This window comes from Dreissena polymorpha, chromosome 12 (assembly GCF_020536995.1).
Source record: "Dreissena polymorpha isolate Duluth1 chromosome 12, UMN_Dpol_1.0, whole genome shotgun sequence".
Classification (NCBI taxonomy): Eukaryota; Metazoa; Mollusca; class Bivalvia; order Myida; family Dreissenidae; genus Dreissena; species Dreissena polymorpha.
The window spans coordinates 14,956,813-14,980,647 of record NC_068366.1 but is presented as its reverse complement, the minus strand read 5'-3'; the positions used below and the strand labels follow the sequence as shown (position 1 = coordinate 14,980,647).

The 23,835-nt window shown below is 34.7% G+C and overlaps 1 protein-coding gene across 6 annotated transcripts in view; it reads right to left on the bottom strand.

Annotated features, from left to right (window-relative positions):
• LOC127852178 (golgin subfamily A member 6-like protein 22) overlaps positions 1-23,835 on the bottom strand; it is a 98,627-nt gene that overhangs the window by 34,248 nt on the left and 40,544 nt on the right. For 2 of the 6 annotated variants that reach the window (XM_052386047.1, XM_052386050.1), the window contains exons 4-11: positions 22,078-22,152; positions 17,401-17,535; positions 14,315-14,423; positions 11,932-12,159; positions 9,480-9,608; positions 7,968-8,213; positions 3,381-3,395; positions 2,104-2,196 (exon numbers count right to left, since the gene is read on the bottom strand). In XM_052386047.1, the coding sequence (XP_052242007.1) occupies positions 2,104-2,196; positions 3,381-3,395; positions 7,968-8,213; positions 9,480-9,608; positions 11,932-12,159; positions 14,315-14,423; positions 17,401-17,535; positions 22,078-22,152 (1,030 nt within the window). Of the gene's footprint in view, positions 1-2,103; positions 2,197-3,380; positions 3,396-7,967; positions 8,214-9,479; positions 9,609-11,931; positions 12,160-14,314; positions 14,424-17,400; positions 17,536-20,775; positions 20,794-22,077; positions 22,153-23,835 lie in introns of all 6 variants that reach the window. The other 4 variants (XM_052386048.1, XM_052386049.1, XM_052386051.1 and 1 more) reach the window with 4 other exon arrangements.

Genomic DNA, 23,835 nt, shown 5'->3' with positions numbered 1-23,835 from the left:
ACCGGTTATTTTTAGAAACATATCAGGGGAAATAATCGTGTACCATTTCCGGTTTATTTTCCCGAACTTTTTGACAGCTGACAGGTAAGAACGAAAGCTCGTTCTAGTCAAATAAGATTCGTAATACATATACAACTTGTGTACTACATGATACATAATATCCTCGCGTTACTTTAAAGTGAAAATTCTTTATTTGTGAGCATGTGAATTTTTGTATTTGATCTAGTTATCAACGGAATGATAGAGAGATTAAAAAAAAATAATCCGGGGAATGCCGCGCGCGAACCATAACATTGTAACGTCACGTCACGAACAGAGCTACCGATTGGTCTTCGCGTTATCCAATTAAAATCGCCTATACATTAGCCTGTACCTGTTGTATATTATAGTCAACGAAGTCAACTAATATATTCAACGGGGGACCAGTTAATTAAAAAACTAAGGTAGATCGTGTTATGGTTCTTAGTCACTGCACTACTCCTACTTGCCATCAGTTAATATTTCAAGTTTCAAGTAAATCCCTTCAGTAGATTTAGAGTTATGCTCCTGACAAAACTTTACTTTGAAATAAAATAAATGGAGATAATTAAAAAACAAAGGTAGATAGAGTTATGGTTCTTAGTCACTGCACTTCTCCTACTTGCCATCTGTTTATATTTCAAGTTTCAAGTAAATCCCTTCATAGGATTTAGTGTTATGCTCCAGACAAAAAATTATTTTGAAATTAAATAAAGGGAGATAATTCAAAATCTAATTTAGATAGTTATGGTTTTTAGTCACTGCACTTCTCCTACTTGCCATCTGTTTATATTTCAAGTGAATCCCACAGTAGATTTAGAGTTATACTCCTGACAAAAATTTACTTTGAAATTATATAAAAGGGGAGATAATTAAAAAACTAAGGTAGATAGAGTTATAATTCTTGGTCCACTTCTCCTAGTTGCCATCTGTTTATATTCTAAGTTTAAAGTAAATCCATTGAATAGATTTGGAGTTATGCTCTGGACAAAGTTTGGAACGGAGGGACAGACGGACAGATGGGACCAATAACTATATCCCCTCTGAATTTTTTTTTTGGCGGGGATCCACAGACACTCAAAAAAAACATAATTTGCTGAAACTGATTCTGTTGGAAATCCGGCCAACTTAATAACAAATGTACAGCATTGAATATTGTGTCAGCCACAATTTAAATTTAATGTTATTTTCTAAAGCATTTTCAAACAAAAAAATAATTAATTTTTTCTTACGAAGGAAATAGTTTCCACTTCAATAAAAGAAGTTTCCTTTCAGTTGGCGCTTTTTAACATGTGTTGAGTGTTCGGTGGACAGCAAAATAATTCAAACTTAAATAACAAATCAGGGCTCTACATTAATAAAGCCAGACTCTCCGGGACAACCAAATTATAGGTCCAGACCTGTTAAAACAGATTCTGCGAGTCTGACAGGACAAGTTAAAAAAAATCAAAGTCTCCTTTTTCTGATCAAGAAAAGCGATTAATAATGCAGTTACTTGGATGGAATTTACTAACAATTTAATTTTGACATGAAAACAACGAAGCACAAAGTATTCCAATATTTACACACTATACAGTACTGTAAACAATGCAGATATTAAACTACATATTTAGGTTAAGAAAAGTAGCTATATGATCAGGAATTGAAATTTTAGCATTTGTCTGACTGGAAAAGAGGGTTAAAAGTTATTGCCAGCTCTGCGAAAGAGAACCAAAAGAGAAATTTCTGGAGAAACCAGTTTACCTTACACCATATGGCTGAATCAACACATTAAAGTTGAAATGAGCATTGTTCAAAGAAAACTGGGCTTAATGAATGTGCTAAAAAAGTACAGGCTAATCAGGGACGCAACTTTCTGCTTTTATTGTAATTTTTGTTCAATGGAAGCCTCTTCTTAGCAAAAATCCAGTTTAGAAGAAAAGTGTAGTCCCAGTGAAGTCCGCACAGGCTTATCTGGGACAACAATTAATGCATATGCATTTAGGCCAGTTTTCCCAGAACGAGGCTTAACAAATCAAATAATTATGTTCTCTTTGAAATAAAACAGAAATCTGTAAAAATCTTGCATAAACAATAGTGACCTACCTGTTTTCTCTTCAATATCTGGCACCTTGGTCTTTGAAGACTTCTCTGCTTTTTCAGACTTTACTGTCTGTGATTTAGCAGCAGCACCTTTACCTGCAGCCATAGAAATACATATACTCATGCCCTCAATTTTTATCCTTTCACCAGTTAGATTAGTATTTTGACTCATGTGTGACCCCTTAGAAAGTTAAATGTAATTAAAGACCTGTCTTAGTAGATTCAAGTTTAAAAGGCTGCATAAAATTCTAACCCTTTGATACTGATGAGCAGCAAACAGCATAAAACCTGAACAGACTGCGAGTTACTCGCAGGCTGTTCTGGTTTTATGCTGGTTGCAAAAGCCATTTTCACTCTTCTTCTTATGTGGAATAGGGTTACATGAAGTTTTATTTGAATCACTTTATTACTTTACGAGTCACACACCATCCAACAAAAGGACTATACAGACATCATCAAATAGCAAAATCTCCACAAATTCTAATCAAAGATTGTAAAGCTTGCACTCTGCTCCTCCTCTCAATGTCCTTCACCTATGTACCAATTTACATTTAAATACCTTCAATACTAAGGGTGTTGTGCTAAAGGGCAATAACTCTGTAAATCCTTAAGAGAGTTATGGTTATTGCACTCTGCACTTTCTCTTAATGCTCTCTACCATTACATGAAGTTAAATTTGAATACTTTAATTACTTCCTAATTTATCCACTACACAAGAAACACAAGCAAAAGACAATAAGTCCAAAAATACTGCTAACAGAGTTAAGAATATTATACCCTGCACCCCCTCTGAATGCCCTGAATTAATGTCTAAAGTTAATTTCAATACATTTAACACTAAGGCACTTATGCTCTGCACAACACAATTGACTAAAGGAGAATAACTCTATATAATTATGATGAATTATGGTTCGTGTACTTTGCACATACTGTCCCTTAATGCCCTCCATATACATATTTAAATCTCTTCATTACTTTCTAAGTTATGCACTTTACAAGAAACCAACGATACAAAAAAATAAAAAAAGGGAAATAAGTCCAAAATTACTGATTAGAGTTTTGGTTCTTGGGAGAAGCTGGACAGATTACTACATGCCTCCCTACAGGAGCTTAAAAACGTTTTTTATATCTTTAAGTATTGTTTTAAAATAGTTTGTTTTTTTAAATTGACACAATAAAAAAAGTTTAATGGTTTTAGTAGCTTATCAAAATTGACATTAATTTTGTTTGGTTTAACAATATTTTTCATCTTAAAATAAATACGAATGTAAGTGCCATACCTTTTCTTTTCTTTGCTGCAATAGAAATAAAATAACAATTATATTAATTAAAAGACCATTAACTCATTACAAAAAAATATCTTAATTTCAACAACACATGTGTACGCATGACACATTACACATTTGTATATAAAATCAGCATATGTCAAAACCAAGATTTGTATGGCCAACTTTGACTTTTGATCTCCAAGAATGACCTTGATCTTTGATTAAATGAGTCCACTGATACATGTACCACTTTAATTTTATTAGTCTCTTATTGGTAGTCATTTATGGTCAAGATTTAGTTTTAACCCTTTACCACTTAGATATTTATTTTGACAAATCTGTAGGCCCTTAGAAAGTTCAATTTAATTAAAGACCTTTCTTACTGGATTAAAGTTGTAAAGGCTTCATTTCCATCCCTTAAGATACTGATGAGCAGCTACTCGCAGGCTGTTCTGGTTTTATGCTTTTGCACATAGCCTATTACACTTAGCTTTCGAGTGGGAAAGGGTTAAATTACATGATGAATACCAACGATACAGCTTGGACAAGCTGTTCAATTGTCGTTTTGACCTTTGACCTCTGAGATACAGAGAAAGGTTTTACACACAACAAGAGATGTGTTTGTCAGAAACACAATGCCCCCTATTGCCCCGCTTTGAAGCCATAAATTTGACCTTTGACCTTGAAGGATGACCTTGACCTTGACCTTTCACCACTAAAAATTTGCAGCTCCATGAGATACACATGCATGCCAAATATCAAGTTGCTATCTTGAATATTGCAAAAGTTATGACCAAGGTTAAAGTTTTTGTTAAAGTTTTGGGACACACACACACATACAATGACAGACAGGCCAAAAACAATATACCCCCGATCTTTTGATCTGGGGGCATAAAAAGCCGTCTCGTCATAGAGGTCATTAGTGGTAAGTTGTTTTTTTTTAAAGCATGAAAATTGACAAAGTTACTGTGCAGGGGAACTGCTTTAAGGACAACTTGTACCTTTGAACTCTAATTGTGACCTTCACCTTTGAGGTAGAGGGACAAGTGTTACAACTAGTGGCCTGATGAAGGATTGCATGCCAAAGTTATGGCTGCATCAGGAGTTTTCAAGCTGTGTAATGGCCAAACTTTACCTTTGACTTCTAAGTGTGACCTTGAACTTTGAGGTAGGGAAAAAAGATGTACATGTGACACTTCATGTTCAGAAGGTGGTAAGTTATTGCAAAATCCATCAATAAATGGCAGTTACCAATGAAACAGGAAACTTTGCACATACAGAAGGGCAGATGGACAAATGAACAGTGTGACAGCTATATACCGACTTATTATTTAAAAGTGGGCATAAAAATAGATGGTTATAGACATTTTTGCTAAAAATAATTATAATAACTTGCTATGCTTTACATATGTTAATTTACAAGGTGATCATATTGTTAATATAACCCCTGTGAATCAACAGTGAAAAATGTCTGATGATACATGTAGCAGACCAGTGTAACCCCTGTGAATCAACAGTGAAAAATGTCTGATGATACATGTAGCAGACCAGTGTAACCCCTGTGAATCAACAGTGAAAAATGTCTGATGATACATGTAGCAGACCAGTGTAACCCCTGTGAATCAACAGTGAAAAATGTCTGATGATACATGTAGCAGACCAGTGTAACCCCTGTGAATCAACAGTGAAAAATGTCTGATGATACATGTAGCAGACCAGTGAAACAAAATGTGGAATGTTTATATATATTTGTGAAATTAAAAATTACTTTGTAAATATCAGCATTAGCCTTAAAAACAACACCATACTTGCATTTACAAAAAGGTAAAATGCAATTGAGATGACCTCTGGGAACACTGGGCTAAATGCATGTGCGTAAACTCTTGTCCCAGATTAGGCTGTGCACAAAGCACAGGCTAATCACAGACTACACTTTCAGCTTATATGGAAATTTTGTTTATCGGAAGTTTCTTATAAACAAACTTCCAGTCTCAGCAGAAAGTGTAGTCCCATTTTATGCACAATGTTTAAGCCCGGTTTTCCCCGAGACCTTCTGCTTTTTAATAAACTGTTACAATGTGAAGGCGTACTGTGACAAATATGAATCAATGCCATATATCTTCACATGAGCATGCAGGCATGAGTTCTTGATTGCATGCAGTAAACTTCCAAGATCCTCTTGTAAAAACAACAACAACCCACAAACAGATATATATTCAGAAGAGTTCAACCTTAAGTATTTTTTTCAAGCAACATGCAAAAGTCTATAAATATGTAGTATACATAAAGAGCTATAAAACCTTTCTTAACTTATTTGTGAAAAAGGCCTCATTTTCCAACATGCTTCAACAATGCATGCACACACAGTTATTGGGGTTTAAATTGTGGAGATGATGTTTTTGATTTAGGCAACACATTTGAAGCCAGACAGACAAAACTTTTCAAGTTAATTAGACTAATTTAACTCCCTGAAAATTAAGTGCTTAATCAATATTGGAAACATAAAGGTGGACAAGTCCTGTTAACTTTACTCAGTGAGTTATAGTTTCTTGCTGAAGTTTCCAGGTTACTGCCTTGAAAAGTTTGAAATGGGCAGCATGCTATTATACAAGCAAAGCCGATTCAAAGAAACATTCAATAAGATAAAATCAATGTATGCCAGAAATGACTGCAGAAGTCTGCAAGCCTATCTATAACAAGCATCCCAGCAATATCTGAAATGCCATGCCACTGCAACTTTCCTCATGTGACTACACAAGGTCTAGGTTCAAGCAAAGCTCATGACTGCACCCATCAGTGATTCTTCACAAGGCTTTCCATCCATTTTCTTTATTTCAGTAAATAAAAAAAAATGTTAAAAGTTAAATATTCGAAACGCTTTTCCTAGGAAAAAAGCAAAGAGAATAATGCAACAATCAATATCCAGTTCTAAAGATATAGATTGTGTGATATGTTATTATCTATACCATAGACCTTGAAAGCAGTGTGAAGAAGAAGCAAAGGAAGGCTTTTGTGAAACAAATACAGATGCTTTGAAAGATCTTTTGTTGACCATATCTAATACAAACATTCAGTAAAGAAACTTTTTTGTTCAAAAATATTAAACATGTTTAGTCAGCAATTGTACAAGTAAATCCAAAGCTAAAAAATACCAACTGTTCTCACTTTGTGCCATTTTCGTTATTTAAGTGAAACAAAATATGAGGCATAACCGATAAAGAACAGAGTATGTTTTAATGCTCGCTATTAACATAAAATTGTGATAATATATTTTACTTGAATATTTGTCTGAGAGGATGGATGAATCCCTTGTTAATTAAATCAAACGAATAACTAGAGCCATCTTGTGTTTGTCTCACAGCGGCTACACTGCATTTCAGACCCCAGTCAACTCACCATGTGGGTTTTTGACAATTATCTCCTTTCCATCAATCTCGTCAGCAGTCTCCAAAGATTCACTTATTTTCAACTCCTTTATATCAATTAACTCCTTATCTTTATCAACTATATTTTCTTTCAATTCTTCTTTAGAATTATTTGAGTCTTTACTCTGTTCCACACTGTTTATTGATTTTAATGGTTCTACAACATTTTTGGGCTTTACTTTTGCTTTTCTTGATAATTCATTTTTTGTTTTCTCAGTCTTTTCTTTTGTCTTTCTTTGTTTTGAAAGATTCTTTTGGTTCTTCTCAATGTCAATTTTGCCTAATTTATGAGGTATCCCTTTAACTACTTCAGGATTATGGTCTTTAGGTTTTTGTGAAAATAAGTGCTCTTTTGAGAAATAAAAGGTAAAAGAAAAACATCAGTACAAAGTACACACAGAAGAAGAGTGTAAACTAAGAGTGAAATACATATTGCATCAGTTATAAGACAATAATTATATTTACATAAAAGTGCAGACGAAAATAAATGAATAGAAGGAAAATGTTAAAAAGTAATAAAAATATTCCACCAATATTTAAAGAAAACAAGTTTGTTTAAAATAAGTGCCAGCCACCACAAAAATTGTCATCAGTTTTGCTTTTATGCAACAAGTAAATAAAACAGAGTAAGCAAAAGTATAAAACAGATTCCAAATAGGTATTATGCTATATGCAGTCCCTCAGGCTGGGCTGGAGCTATGCTGACTTCATATGTCATAAGACCTATTTTTGCATCTTAAGGTTCATTAAAGGAATATGAAACAAAGTATAGATGTTTCATGAAAAGTAACAATCAAACTAAAGACACTGTTTTTATTTAAATATTGCTCCAAAAGACGCATAAACACTCTAGACAAACATTTTACTGTTATTACTGTTTAGAACTTAAAATGGGTCTCTTCATGTTCAGCTCAAACTTATTTGCATCGATTTAAGGACGTATACCAATAATTTAATTATTGTAGTCTTGAAATAATTTAATTTGGTCATTACTTTTACTGCCAGTATATTTTAATACTTAAGACACATCTATTTTAAGCCCAGAACAAAATACCTGCATCAAAGTCTTGTAATATTTTTTCTCATTTATTTACTACTTTTTTACTAGTTTTGATTAGTTTTTACTATATAATCATTCTACACACACATCTATTTTGAGATTACACCAAAATACCTGCAGCATTCATTGTATTTTCATAGTAATTCTCATGATGTTGTGCCCGCTGTGACAGGGGCTGTTTGTGCAAATTGTTAGACACCCGCTGCATTCTGAGCCTCTCTTCCTCTCGAGCGCGAGCCTGGTGCGCCTCCTCTACTTCCTGTTGCGCCCGCAAGAGCCGCTCGCGCTCTTGCAGCTGATGTTGGCGTTGTTGCTCGAGAGCATCTTTTAGACGCTGCTCCTCCAATAATGTGTTCTCATCTTTGAGGGATAAAATTGAGTTTAAACCCATTTGTTTAAGCTCGATTGCATTGAAAGCCTGCGGCTTATTGAAACGCTCTCAAATCCGTTTCACTGTAGAACCACTACTTGGCGTTTATGGGAAGATTTAAATAACACTCCAACTGTGGGAATCAAACCTATGACCTTCCAGTTGTTAGGGACACAATTGGGCTTAATGCATGTGCAGAAAGTGTCATCTAAAATAGCCTGTGCAATTCACACATTCCACTTAATGGAATTTTTCTTTTAAATCACTTCTTAGCTAAAATCCAGTTAAATGCCACATTTGCAGACTACACTGGCTAATCTAAGACAACACTTTATGCATATGTATTAAACTACTTTTTCCAGAATTTAAGCCTCCATTTATGTATCGTTGCATATGGCGCTCGTTTTTTAAAAGTATTCAACTAGTGGTGGAGGTTTTTTTTGTCTTTAATATATGCAACATGATCTTTTTGTTGTTGTTTTTTGTGCTACAGACCTTCTGTTCTCATCTTACAAACTACCAAATTTGTTTAACAAGGGAACCAAACAATAAACTGATAACAAGAATACAAATTATAAGTTCACAGATATTGATAATTTATACAAATCATGCCAGTTAAAGATTATAACCATTGTTGCATTATTTTTATGAGCATTATTTTTATAATGACAATTACACTACATTTGAACATCACTATTTCCAAGTTTTTGGGACCATGAAGAATAGTTAGAAACTAAGAACAGTTTGAAATACTCTGTGATGTACTTACTCTGTTGTACTACTATGAGTATATTTTAAAGCAAACAATCTGAATGTGGTTACATAAAATCATCATTGATACAGTGTCCATACAAATGTCCATAAATACTAATCAGTAGATATGTATACATCAATAAACTATAAATACTTTAGTTATGTTTGTTCAGGACAGTATAAAAAGTTCTAAATAGCAAATAATTAAAATTAACAGTTTAGGATATAATATAAGTCAACTGAATGTACGGAATGAGATTTTTAGGTTAATATTCATTAAGACAATATTTATATATAATATATAAAATATATCTTCAGTTAAACTTTAAAAACATATTCTTCCCAATAGTAAACTTGTTAAACTTCTAAAACTTGTTATGATTAAAATAATGTATTGTATTAATTTATTGAAAAAGTATTATTTTAGCAAGTGGTTTGGAACAATAAATAGAACAAAGCAACAAAACAGGAAACAGCAGGAGAAACTTTCTGTCATGCTATACCTTTTTTCTTGACCTTTGGAGAAGGGGACCTACTAGTTTTCTCTGGTTCAGTGGTCAAGGTCTCTGTAAAGGTCACCTTTTTTTCTAACCCCTTGTCTTTAAGGTCCTCAACTAGCACTTGGTCTGTCTCTGAGATACAAAGCATGGAATTCCAGGGCCAGTAGTAATACAACTCTTTAGAATTGTTGATTGGTTGTTAATAAACTAAATTATTCCTAGTATTATAAATATACACAGGGAAGCTAGCTCACCTTTTTGTATCATAATGTTGTTTAACCCATTTATGCCTAGTGGACTCTCCCGTCCTTCTAAATTGGATCAAATTAATTCCATAATTAGGGTTGTCTAGTATATTTATTTCTATGTTTAGAATATTTCTTACAGAAATTCCTGTGACGAAACAGCGCAGACCCTGATGAGACGCTGCATCATGCGGCAACTCTTATGGGTCTACGCTGTTTGCCAAGGCCTTTTTTCTAGACGCAAGGCGTAAATGGGTTAAGTGTGACTGGTTCATCTGTTATTATTTAACCCTTTACCACTAAGATATGTATGTTGACGCTTTTGTAGTCCCATAGAAAGTTACATTAAATGTAACACCTTTCTTAAAATTCAAGTTTTAGAGGCTTCATTTCTAAACATTTAGGCACTGATGAGCAGCAAACAGCATAAAACCTGAACAGACTGTGTTACATGCAGGCTGTTCTGGTTTTATGCTGTTTGCACATAGCCATTTTCACTTTGCTTCTGAGTGGGAAAGGTATAAAAGGCCTGGCCTGGCTTCACCTTCAACAATCCAGGAGCCATACTTTTAAAACTTCGAGGACAATAAATGTGCTTGAATTGTTTGTTCCCGAGGTATACACAACAAATTCCAGTGAGTAACATACACCATAACCTGAGTCCAATAATTCAACTTCCACTACCATAGAAAATGACAAGTTAGCTACAATTTGTACATTTATAATACTAGGAATAAACATATTTGAGCCTTGTTCTGAGAAAACTGGGCTTAATGCATGTGCGTAAAGTGTTGTCCCAGATTAGCCTGTGCAATCTGCACAGGCTAATCTGGGACGACACTTTCCGCCTAAACTTGATTTTCAGTAAGGAGGGACTTGCTTGAAATTAAAAATACCATGAAAGCAGAAAGTGTCCTCCCTGATAAGCCTGTGCGGCCTGCACAGGCTAATCTGGGACGACACTTTACGCACATGCATTAAGCTCAGTTTTATTTTCTCAAACAAGCATCTATGATTTTAAATTTAAACTTGTATTTCAATTCTTATAACAGTCCTGCAAGTCCTGTTTCAGTAATATACCTCTTTGAAAAAACAGCAAAAAAAATGTCAAGAAATGAGTCGTGCTCTGTGAAAAGAAATTTTAATGCAAATGTGTGAAGTATTGTCCCAGATTAGCCTATGCAGTCAGTACAGGCTAATCAGGGATGACACTTTCCACAGTAATTGAATTTTTCGTTTAAAGGAAGACTGTTCTTGATGAAAATCCAGTTTTGGTGGAATGTGTTGTCCCTGAGTAGCCTGTGCAGCCTGCACTGGCTAATCAGGGTGGACACTTTACACACATGCGTTAAACCCCCTTGTAACAGAGCATGGCTCATATATAAATAAGCTAGCCTAGCTAGGTGCACAAGTGTCTGCTACTAGGCAAATAGTTCATGTTTCTAAAAGTATTTACAGAAAAAGTAATAGAAAATGTGACAAAGTCACAGAAATTGTAAAACGTAAGAGCATCAGATAAGTATTTTGCAGAAATGTATCAATCTTTTTTTTAAATAATTGATCTTGAATCGATTTAATTGAATATGTTGTTAGTTTTCCTGATTCAAATTGCTGTCAATCATTTCGTTTTACATAAATTCAAGTTAGTTTATAAATTTCGAAAATGAGCAATTACACTAATTATTAATGGCCTTATATGTTGCTCAGAAGAAACATAAAACTTTGAGGCAGTGTCTAGCATTTCTTTATATCTCACCCAAAACTGGGTCTTATGCCATAGCTACAGACCAGCTAAGACAGCCACGGTCTGTTTGCTAATGAGACCATTATAAAATGGAGTCATAAAAAGAGACACAGACATAAAAGTCAGGGAAATTCCATATAAATATTACAAGAAAATATGTATCAACTTATGCATGGTATGTCAACAATTGAGCCATGTTCTGGGATTAAGAGAATTAATGCAAATGCATAAATTGTCATCCCAGAATCGCCTGTGCAGTTTGCACAGGCTCATCAGGGATGCCACTTTCGGCTTTTATGGATTTTTTTGTTTAAAGTTAGTCTCATCTAAACAAAAATCCAGTGTAGGTGGAAAGTGTCCTGCCAGATTAGCCTGTGCAAACAGCACAGGCTAATCTGTGACAACACTTTATGCACATGCATTAAGCCCAGTTTTCTCTGAATAAGACTCAATTACATTTGAGTACCTTCTGGTTTGGGTGACACCAGTGTAATGAAGATTTCCTTCTTGACTGCGCTGTCTGCAGAAGGTGGGGGTGTAGGCTCAAGCTTCACTGGGCTCGGACTCGTCTGCTTCTCCTCCCCCTCCCAGACGTTCTTAGGGGGTGGGGCCTTGTCCTTGCGCGGCCCGTGGGGGGTGGGTGACACAGGCGTCGACTGGGGCAACTTACTGCTCTGCACTCTAGACTTTAGCTCTGAAATTGATAAAAAATTCATGTAATTTATTATGATGTAGTTTCCATTTTTGTTTATTTACTTTGTACTGCTCTACAAGCTAGACTTGATTTCTGAGATTGACAAACAATGCACATAATCTTTAATAGTTGTGTTTTTTGGTTATTTAGCTTTTACTGCTTTGCACTTGAGAGACTTAAGCTCTGATATGAAAGTGGAAATAAAAGAGGGAAGTGTTGTCCCTGATAAGCCTGTGCAGACAACACTTTACCCACATGCATTAAGCCCCCTTTTCCCAGAGTGAGGCTCATATAGATCTCACTATTATTGCACTTATATCAGGGTAAGCAGGTATACCAGTACTTAACACTTTACCACTCAGATACACACTTGATGGATTTGAAGTCCTTTAGAAAATCTATTTAAATGTTAAGTCTTTTCTTAACGCTTTACCACTTATATACGTATTTTCACTCATTTGTAGTCCCTTAGAAAATTAATTTTAATTAAAGGCCTTTCTTACCGTACTAGATTCTAGTTTTAAGGCTTAATTAAAAAGATACTGATGAGCAGCAAACAGCATAAAACCTGAACAGACTGCGAGTTACTCGCAGGCTGTTCTGGTTTTATGCTGTTTGCACATAGCCATTTTCACTTTGCTTCTGAGTGGAAAAGGCTTAATATATTCAAGTTTGAAGGCTTCATTTTTCAACCCTAACATACTGATGAGCAGCAAACAGCATAAAACCTGAACAGACTGCGAGTTACTTACTATGCTGTTTGCACATAGCCATTTTCCATTTGCTTCTGAGTCGGAAGGGTTAATGCACCAACTGGTCAGAAACTAAAAACTGCCCCAGGTGAAACAGAGGTAGGGTCAGAAAATGGCTGTAGAAATAATTTCATGACAAATCGCCACACACTTTATAAGGCTGTACCAGCTGGGAAGCAAAACTGTGATCCTTAGATTTGTAGTTGATCACTCTAACAAAAGGGCTAGCTGTTCCAATTCTGAGGAATTCACTTGACTGTTTGCGAGTATTCTAAATCCTTTTCTAAAGCCTTAAAATTGAGAATTTGCCCATTTATTGTCAGGAGACAAAAAACAATTCATATTTTAAAAAATAATATAGTTAATACTTCTCCATGTGTGCATAGTCTGATCCTTTTACTTAAATACTTAAACAAACAACCTTAGACAACCTGACAGCATTTTTATAAAATTAGTTAAAACAAGACTATTGTCAAGCAATATAAGTCCCCTACCGGCTCCACCATTGTCAGAAATTCCACCATTTTCAGAATTTAAAAAATATATATTTGTTGCCATAGCAACCAGAATTTTTGACGTAGGAACAAAATGAAATGACGTGCATAATATCCATGTTGCCATCTATCCATGTCTTAAGTTTCATGAAAAAATATTAAGAACTTTAAAAGTTATTGCAGGATCAAGAAAACCACCATTTTAGCAGTATTTCTAGTCTATTTGTTGCCATAGCAACCAAAATTTTTGACATAGGAACAAAATAAAATGACTTGCATAATGTCCATATTGACATCTATCCATGTTCCAAGTTTCATGAAAAAATATTAAGAACTTTTAAAGTTATCGCAGGATCCAGAACAGTGTGACAGACAGACAGACTGACTGACAGACTGACTGACAGACGGAGTGCAAACCATAAGTCCCCTCCGGTGAAACCGGTAGGGGACTAATTAAAAAATGCATATATGCAAAAAAACCAGGAAGTTAGCAACTTTTAAATGAGCTTCTTTCTGGGATAATTGAGCTTCATGCATCACAGTGCATAAAAAGATTAGATTAGCCGGTGCAGTGTGCTAATCAGGGATGACGATTTCTGCCTAAACATGACTATCACAAACAAGACACTTCTTTTAAACAAAAATTCCATAAATGCGGACTGCACAGGCTAATCTGGGAAGACACTTAACGCATTTGCATTAAGCCCAGTTTTCTCAGAACAAGGCTCACATGATGGTCAGTTCATTGCGTACTTCTTTTGCTTCATTTTTAACCATCAGACACCAGTGAGCAGCAAACAGCATAAAACCTGAACAGACTGGGGGTTGCTCTCAAGCTGTTCTGGTTTGATGCTGGTTGCATAAGCCATTTTCTCTTATCTTTTGAGCTGTAAAGTGTTAAGGGCGTACTTCTCTCACTGATGGACGTGTACAGAGGGGTGGAGTACGCCTTCCTCTGTCGCCGCTGCTCTGCCAGCTCCTGGGCACGACGCCGGATTGCCTCACGCTTCTCATTGTTCTAGGCACACAAGAAAACAAATCATGGACTTGAGGGATTGGGGTTTTTTGAGAAGGGAATGACACAGAAGTTCAACAAAACTTTTAAGGAAATTTCTTTGTCATTTTTTGTCTTGGCAATCCAAAGATTTGTTCAATTCTATTCCAAACTAATTTTATAATACTAAGGAAAAGAAATCTTAAAATTTAGGTCATTAAAGTTTCTGTATTTATCTGCTTAATATGCATTGAAAGGTTTACGAGACTTGCTCACATGTGAAACCACCTGAAATATAGCAAAGAATTCCATCAATTTAGCACCTCAAACACCTTTCTCAATTTAAAGTGAAGTGTTATTTAACTCTCTTATAAACTTGGAGACACTTCTAACGCATCACTTTTCAATCTTGAATATCTCAGTTACGAGTAAAGATATTGATTTAAAATTTTACATACGATCATTTGACTACTATCTATGCAAGCTCACGATAAAATCATTCATCCGTGACGATTGGACGCTTCAGCACGTGGGGTAGGTGTGGTTCTATATTTTTATACGTGAAAATGTTGAAACGCGATTTAATTCTAGTTTTATTTCAATTTAGTTATTTAGGCGGGTTCTTACATAAGGAAAACATAAAATTAATTTACAAAACAATAAAGCTCGTATGAATATTCAGGAGCGCAATCGCGCACTTTACATTTTACAGGCTACCTTTCCCACTTGCTAAAGCGCCCAATCGTCACGGATGAATGATTTTATTGTTAGCTTGCACATACTGTAGTCAAATGATCACATGTGCAATTTTAAATAAAAATATTTACTCATTACTGAGATATGTAAGTTTTAAAAGTGTTGCGTTAGAAAAATCACAGTGTAGTAAAAGGTGATATACATTTTATTCCAATTTAATTTCAATTTCATAATTCTAGGTAAGTTTTTACACAAGAACAACATAACATTAATTTAAGAAAAACATTATGGCTCGTATGAATATTCACGAGCGAAATTGCTCAATCGGCATGTTGCAAGCCATTCAGTTATTAAGACATGTAAATTTATGCGTTTTATTTTCACATTGTTATTATTTTACGTTGTACGAGTCTGCGAATTTGACTTTTGAAGTGACGTTTTTAATTTGTTAAGTTTTACATTTTGTTGTTTTTCAATTTCATTTAAATTTTCTTGAGTTATCAGATATGTTTTGAATTATTCTTGGTCCAAATTTCAACACAATCCGATCAAAAATACGGGAGCTATATTGATATGATTAAGTGATGCGAGGAGTGTCTCCAAGTGTATATGCTGCTCTATCATATACATCATTCTTTTTTACCTTGGGGATCTGTATGAAGAGTTCAAACTTTGCTAATTAAAAATACCCTGTTCACACGCCTTTTAAAATATACAAGGCTGAAATAATTATAATGTACATATTTTTTCATTTGACTTTAAAGTATACAAAAGTGGAGGTAATACTATGACAATTGGTTTACAATTCGAACTCAGGTGAGTGATTCAGCACCATCATGTCGACTTTTTAAATTAGTTGTCTTAAAGGGGCCTTTTCACAGATTTTGGCATTTTTTTAACTTATTCATTAAATGCTATATATTGATAAATGTAAACATTGGATCATAAAAGCTCCAGTAAAAAATCAAGAAAAAAATTAAAAAAGGGAAAAGAACATTGCCCGGAGCAGGTTTCGAACCAGTGACCCCTGGAGTCCTGCCAGAGTCCTGAAGTAAAAACGCTTTAGCCTACTGAGCTATTCCGCCGAATACACATTCGTGACATATTTTATACCTTATATAAGCAATCTTCGTAGTTTCACAAAATTTAACGACAAAAACAGAACTCTCCAAATTATTCAATCGTTTCGCGTTGCAACGCTTTATAATTTTTAGGTTTTAAAATCGTCAAAAGATGCATATAATGTCTATATTAGAGCATGGTTAATGTTCAGTATTACTGTTTCCTCACAAATATCATAACTAAAACGAAAACTTACGGATCTGAAACAACTTTTTTCAATTTTGTCAATTTACCAAAGCGTGAAAAGATCCCTTTAAACACAAAACTGTAAAAAGCAAACAAGATTTGCATATGTACCAATGCATAGTAACACATGGTTGATATAAATGGAACTTCAATTAACAAACATGCTTGATACAATAAGCAAAAGTTATAATGCATCACCCAGACTAAAATGTGCTGTTTTTCATTTTAATTACTATTGTGGTGCTTTTTTCTATATTAATGTATGAATTTAATACCATACCTGATATTTCAAGCTCAAATTCTAATAAATTAGACAATAACAACAATTTCGGTTTGGTGTATTGGAAATTCTGGTAATTCAACAAGTTACATAAAATGGTGCTTTAAATATGTAAATCAGTACATTTCCCACACAAAAGTACAATGCAACTATTAGAAGGAAACTGTGTTAAAAGCATTTCCGTTGGCAAATGTTTGTTAACCAAATAAACGTTTGTACAATTAATTACCATCATCTGAGTTAGCAATACATTCAAGTTAACAACTATAATATGCTAATTTGCTAACTATACAAAGAATACTATAAGGTAATTGAAAGTTGAAAGTTGAGATGTATAAATTGACCTTTCTTGTAAGTGCTACCTGATATGTAACAAAACAATTGCCAATGGAAGACTGACGTCAGAAGTTAAACAAGAACAGTGCACTATGCACACACAGAACTGTGATCATCAAGTTGTGCTTTTTTAAATAATAAGATAAAGTTTGAATTAGCAATAACTTTAAAGTTAGAATTTGAAAGTAATTCACACGTAAAAAAAAATCTATTGACATAAAAGTATGGGTTATCCAAGAAAAGATCGTCCAGAACTTAAAAGTCCCAAATGTAACAAATTGCTAAACAATGTAAAAAAATTGTGTCTTTGACAAAAATTCAAAAATGTAGCCAAACAAGCTTGTAAGCCAGTTCTGTGCATGTGTACAGTTTCAACCCTACCGCTTGTCTGTCATGTGACCGTATGGGCGGTGGAGCCACCCTGGTGGGTGGAGCCACCCTGGCAACGCCCATATGGCTCTCATACCGCACACACAGATTGGATCCCCTTTCCACCTCCTCCTCTCCACCAAGCAGCTACAAAGCCCGGAACCAGTAGAGATTTTATGGCACAGCAACAGAGCAAGAGGTAAGAACACATTAAGAATACATAAACTGTCATCATCTTCTGATTAGTAAAGATTTTTAACAGAAAAGAATGTCCCACACCCAGTTAAAGAACAGAGTAATTAGACGGAGTAATAAACTAAGTAGACACACTCGGAGCCATAATGTACTATTTTGGGTACTTTATTACTATTAAATGTAATTAAAACTTTTTAGTAAAAGTACACTGGAAACCCTTTATATTGGATTCTCTGTTTACCAAAATCCTCTTCATAAACATTCATAAAATATCTCCTCAAACCTGATTCCCCTTATTAAGCAATTCCTGTCATATTTTTGGATTTAAGTGACAAATCAGCAATGCTAAAACAAAGAAGCTAAACGAAAATACAAACAGTAAAAATGGCAAAATAATTTAAAGAGACTATTAATGCTTGCTATATATACGCCATAACAAATAATTTTTCGACGTAAGCTGTATTAAGCCAGCTTTTCACCTCTCCTGACCTTTGTAAGTGTCCAATAAAATTCAAATAAAATTTCCCGCGGCTAGGTACGAATGAATACACTTTATTTATTCCATTGGCTGATTTGAGTATTCCACCAGAACATTGGAAACATATCCGCGTCTTTGTAACACTGTTTTACTGCATGAAACAATTGTATTTCTAATGAAAAGGCTAAATAGATAGAACAGTTTTACACTCAATTCTCGACATCAATACAGTTTGTGCGTACACCTTTTATTTTCAGAGAATTACCAGCGCAACGCGTTTATATTTAAAGGCTATGTTCTCATATTTAGTACTTACTTCCATATTCTTGTCAACATGTTAACATGTAAAAGTATAAAGAGCAGTGGAAGCGAGGCCTCACTTTAATACATTGCATTTCAACCCGAGTCAATTCGCGGCCAGTGTATGGAGGTCAGAGTTTATATACAGGTCATCACCGGAGTTCGCGGCCAGTAAAATAATAGTTATATAATAAATACGCTATCCGTGAACTAGGTGACCTGGAATTTTCTTTAGACCAGAAATATGTAGATTCTTAATGGGTTTTCAACAATACAATGATAAATATTATTTTTGATTAATTTAACAATAATTATTCCACCATATTGACCAATGTATTAAGCATGAGCTTATCAATACTGTTAATAATCGAATCAAATAGCAATGCCCGACAAACCACTAAAACAGGTTTGTTCGAAGAACGCGCCTATAAATACGGAAACTTCTCGTGTGGCCGGTTGACTCGTATGTTTTAATTTCACTTCCATTCTTCTTTTGGTTTTCTGTTTTGTATCTATAGGTTTATGACCAGCAATATGTAATAATGTAAAATAAGCCGCGTAAACTCCGCGTAACATCCCGTACTGCGTGTGATGCAGCTAAGAACTGCACAGAAAAAAAGACATTCGCTATCCTTGATCTCATTCATTGAACTATCAACGCCGTATATCTTTTTTAAAGATATTTCTTGTTTATACTGATATTGAATGGTTCTTTGGTTTTCTTTTTATGTAGATAACCTTATTAAATGTTAATTCAACAAAGTATGCATTGTTTTGTTGCAACTGCAAATTTAGGGACTCATTATTAGGGATTAAATGAGAGGTTTTGAAACATGGGTGTTTAATTGTTCATATATTTTAAGCAGTTTAAATGTCAGAACCACCTTCTAGGGGACAGCGCATAGAATTGTTTCTAAAAATAAAAACAAACTGATAAAGAGTCAATGACTGACACGCTTCGTTGTTGTGTTATTAAATGCAAACAATTGATCAGCATTGATAACCTTGTAAAACTTTGGTTTAACATTCTGGATAACAAATTATGTATAACCTTAAACCAGATTTCCCTTAGTCCTGGGAAGAGTTTCATTGTACTTTGAAATACAACTATATCTTCCAGGTAAATAAGAGTGTCTGACTTATTCATAATTTTACAAAACAATCATCATTAAAACTTAATGGTATTGATGAAGTCATTAGGTACAGTAGTTGTGCCCAACTGGACATTGCTCTGGATTATTTGTTTGGGCCCTAAAAGAGAGTTGAGTGAAATAAAAAATGTATTTTTTTTTGAGAATTGAAGGACCATAACTTTAAGAGCAAATGTCATTTGCTGCATCATCTTTCATGATTTATTACATCCAAAACAAATATAAAATGGATGAAATTGTGGGTCTGGGAAAAATGTCAAACAACTTATAACTACCAGACAATACCTATGGACTAAATATGATCTTCAACTGGATGGTGTGATAATTAGAAGAAAGATGACAATTAATATGGAAAACCTGGCTTGAATGGGATGAGAGTTAGAAAATGGATGATAGTGGATATGGAAAACTTGACCAGCACTACCTGACAATTGATACGGAAAACTTGGCCTACTACTGGGTAACAATGGATATGGAAAACTTGGCTGGCAACTGGGTGACAGTGGACACAGAAAACATGGCCTGCAACTAGGTGACAATGGATACGGAAAACATGACCTGCAATTAGGTGACAATGGATATGGAAAACATGGCCTGCAACTAGGTGACAGTGGATAGAGAAAACATGGCCTGCAACTAGGTGACTGTGGATATAGAAACTTGCCCTGCAACTGAATGGGATGACAGTTAGAAACTGGGTGACAATGGATATGGAAAACTTGGCATGCAACTGAATGTGATGAATGTAAGAAACTGGGAAACAATGCATATTGAACAAATTAACTCTTGTAATTGGATCGGAGCTAGAAACTGAGTGACTATTGATTTGAAATTCTATACTCCCCCTGAAGATGATGGGAGTTAGAAACAAGGTGGGAATGGCTTGCGAATTCAATGGCTGGTCTGAAGCTATGCTGACCAGATATGGCATATCTTTAAATAAAGTTTCTTGTATCTTGTATCTTGGCATAAGACCCATTTTGCATAATGCTGTAAATGCACAGGCTGGTCTGAAGCTGTGCTGGGAACATAATGGCATTAAACTAATTTTAGCATGACTTGTGTAATATGGAACACTTGGTCCCCAAGTGTTTTGGATGTAGACTCAAACCTATGTGACAATGAACATTGGATAGATTAGGCTGCAAATGTATGGGATAAGTGCTAAAACTGAGTGAAATAGGGTTAATCTGCAATGGGTTCCATGATGGGAGTAACAAGAGCAGAATGAATACGGGTAATTGATTGTTAATGTAAACTCACTCTGATTAATGTATGTAGCTGAAAAACAAGAAGATGAAATTGTGATTATGTTTATATAGGTTTTTACCTAAAAGTTATAATTATCCAAATCCCTTACTGACAAATTGTCTTTTTAATCCACTGTTAATTTCTTTTTAATTAAAAAATGTTTAAATCCAGTCACATTTCTGTTATGGATAATTTGCCTATCTTGTTTTCAGGTGTTGTGACTGCGATCCTTAGTAAGGCTGCAATAATCTATCTAGAAAGTTTGGTAGTTCTGGTTAAACCGGCCCATGAAAACTGACTGAAAAGCATCTAATTTTTCAAATTCTAGCTAAATTTAAAGAAATCAATGTCATTTTTTGTTTTTTTTCAGTAAAAATTATCTGTGCATCCTAAATTCTTTGACCCCAAACCGTGATAATCCAGTCCCAATGCACACACAGAAGCACTTTGGGACTTACGTGGGTGGCAGATTCACTGCGAATTCGAATGCCGTACTCTTTTTGTGTCACCACAGACACGTAAACTCTCATATCCCAAAAGTCAGACTGGTTGTTGGGCGGTGTCTTGAATATTTTTTAAACATTTACGCTTACAAAAGCAAACAAAAATGACATCATTAAATAAATTATTAGAAGTGGTTTCATCTTTAATGTAACGTGAAAAGGCCTAATATATGGCACAAGCAGAAAACTCACCCATGTGTATAAAAGTTGGTAACTGCAACCAGTTGAGAAGCCTTTTAAGTTGCATAAATTAAGTTCTGCCGAACATTAATATGAGCCTTGTTGTGGGAAAACAGGGCTTAATGCACATGCATAAAGGGTTTCCCAGATTAGCCTGTGCAGTCTGCACAAATAGATCAGGGTCACAACACTTTCCGCTTTGATTGAATTTGTAGTTTACAGAAAGTCTCTTCTAAACAAACATCCAGTACAGGCGGAAAGTGTCACTCCCAGTCCACACGGTCTACAAGTACAGGCGGAAAGTGTCACTCCCAGTCCACACGGTCTACAAGTACAGGCGGAAAGTGTCACTCCCAGTCCACACGGTCTACAAGTACAGGCGGAAAGTGTCACTCCCAGTCCACACGGTCTACAAGTACAGGCGGAAAGTGTCACTCCCAGTCCACACGGTCTACAAGTACAGGCGGAAAGTGTCACTCCCAGTCCACACGGTCTACAAGTACAGGCGGAAAGTGTCACTCCCAGTCTACACTGTCTAATCTGGGACGACACTTTACACACATGCATTAAGTTCCATTTTCCCAGAGCAAGGCTCAACACAGAATAAGATGCAAATAAGTTCAGAACTGACCTCTCTGTGGGCTTTCCACTGTTTGTCAACGGTGGGCGGGTTGCCTATAAATGTCATGTATGGTTTTGGGTGAAGCTGAAACCATAACAACCCAATGGCATCAGAACTGCAGGTTACAAATAAATCAAAGGTTAGGTTGGTTTAACAGCCTGTTATTGATTAAATGTCCAGTCAGTGAGCTTCACATTTATCCGCTTCCGTTGATCAGCAAATAATAAATCAAGTTATTTTATGTACTTTAATAATATACTGTGCAAATAATTATGATTAACTGTGCACTATATTATGTCACATACTTTACAACAAATAACTGTCATATTTTACATTGGCTCCATACATTTGAAGTATCCTTAAATTATTCATAATTTTAGTTGTTGTTTTTAATTGTTTGATTGATTGATTGATTTATATATTTTTTATATTGGTTATTTTTTTTATTGATTGATCAATTTATTAATGCATTTAATTATTTTGTTGTGATTGTTATTGCTTATTGGATCATTATTTCATTTAAAATAAGAAATATTTTGCAGTTTAAGGTTTAATTTCTCTATTTTTATGGCACATAAAACTGCCACTGAGCATTTCGGATACCACCTTAGTTAAAAATTTGTTAAAATCACTCAGTAAAAAGGTTATTCTAACTGTTCTACATTAAGATTTTTGTAATAATTATCAGTTGATGCCAGACTGATAAAGAGTGACTGCTTTTTTCCTTTATTGAATTCTAATGTGAAATAATCTTATAACATAAATACTATTGCAGATTGATCGAGTTATCAAGTGCTGTCAGAAAAAGGTTAATTTTTACAAAATGATCATAGATAAACTTTCTTAAAGTCAAAGTCATGATATAATTCACATTTTATCACTTCATGATTTAACATATGAATTTTTTCTAAAACAAATATTCTTATTTCTTAAAGATCTATATTTTTTACAAATAAAGACATTTAAATGTTGAAAGGTGGAGGGGGGATTAAATGTCTATTTCAAAGTTATTCATTTACAGAGAAATAATAATCTTAGAAGAGAGAAAAAAGGTCTATAATCACAACCCAGACAAGATGTACTGGATATCCACACACTTAACCACTCTTTTTTTTTAAATTCTTCTAAGGCTCCTGGTTTGATTGAACTTCCAAGATTGTGATGATCAAAGAGATACTGACAGATAAGCCAAATTAAATTATGTCTGATACAATATAGTTGATAAGCCCTGGTATAAAGGTGCCTCAAAATCAATGCCTGTCAAAACAATTATATCTGAGACTGAATACATAGGACTCTTTGCCATGGTTCCAATGACAGACAGACATATATATCTTTTATCTTGCTTTCATGTAAGAATATTTTGGTGTAAACACTTCTGCTTATATCTTACACCAAGTTGTATTAATTCTTTTAACAAAACACTTTTCCATTAATTGAGAGCAGAGAAAATAATTCTCCATCTAGATTTGCAATGTCTATTTCATGAACATCACATGAGCCATGCATGTTTGTTTATTATACCTTAACCACTTAAGTTAAGTATTTTTACCCATTTGTAGTCCCTTCATAAGTTATGTTTAATTAAAGACCATTCTTACTAGATTCAAGTTTTAAAGGCTTCATTTCCAACCCTAAGATATTGATGAGCAACAAACAGCATAAAACCTGACTAGACTGCGAGTTACTCGTAGGCTGTTCTGGTTTTATGCTGTTTGCACATAGCCATTTTCACTTTGCTTCTGAGAGGGAAAGGGTTTAAGAACA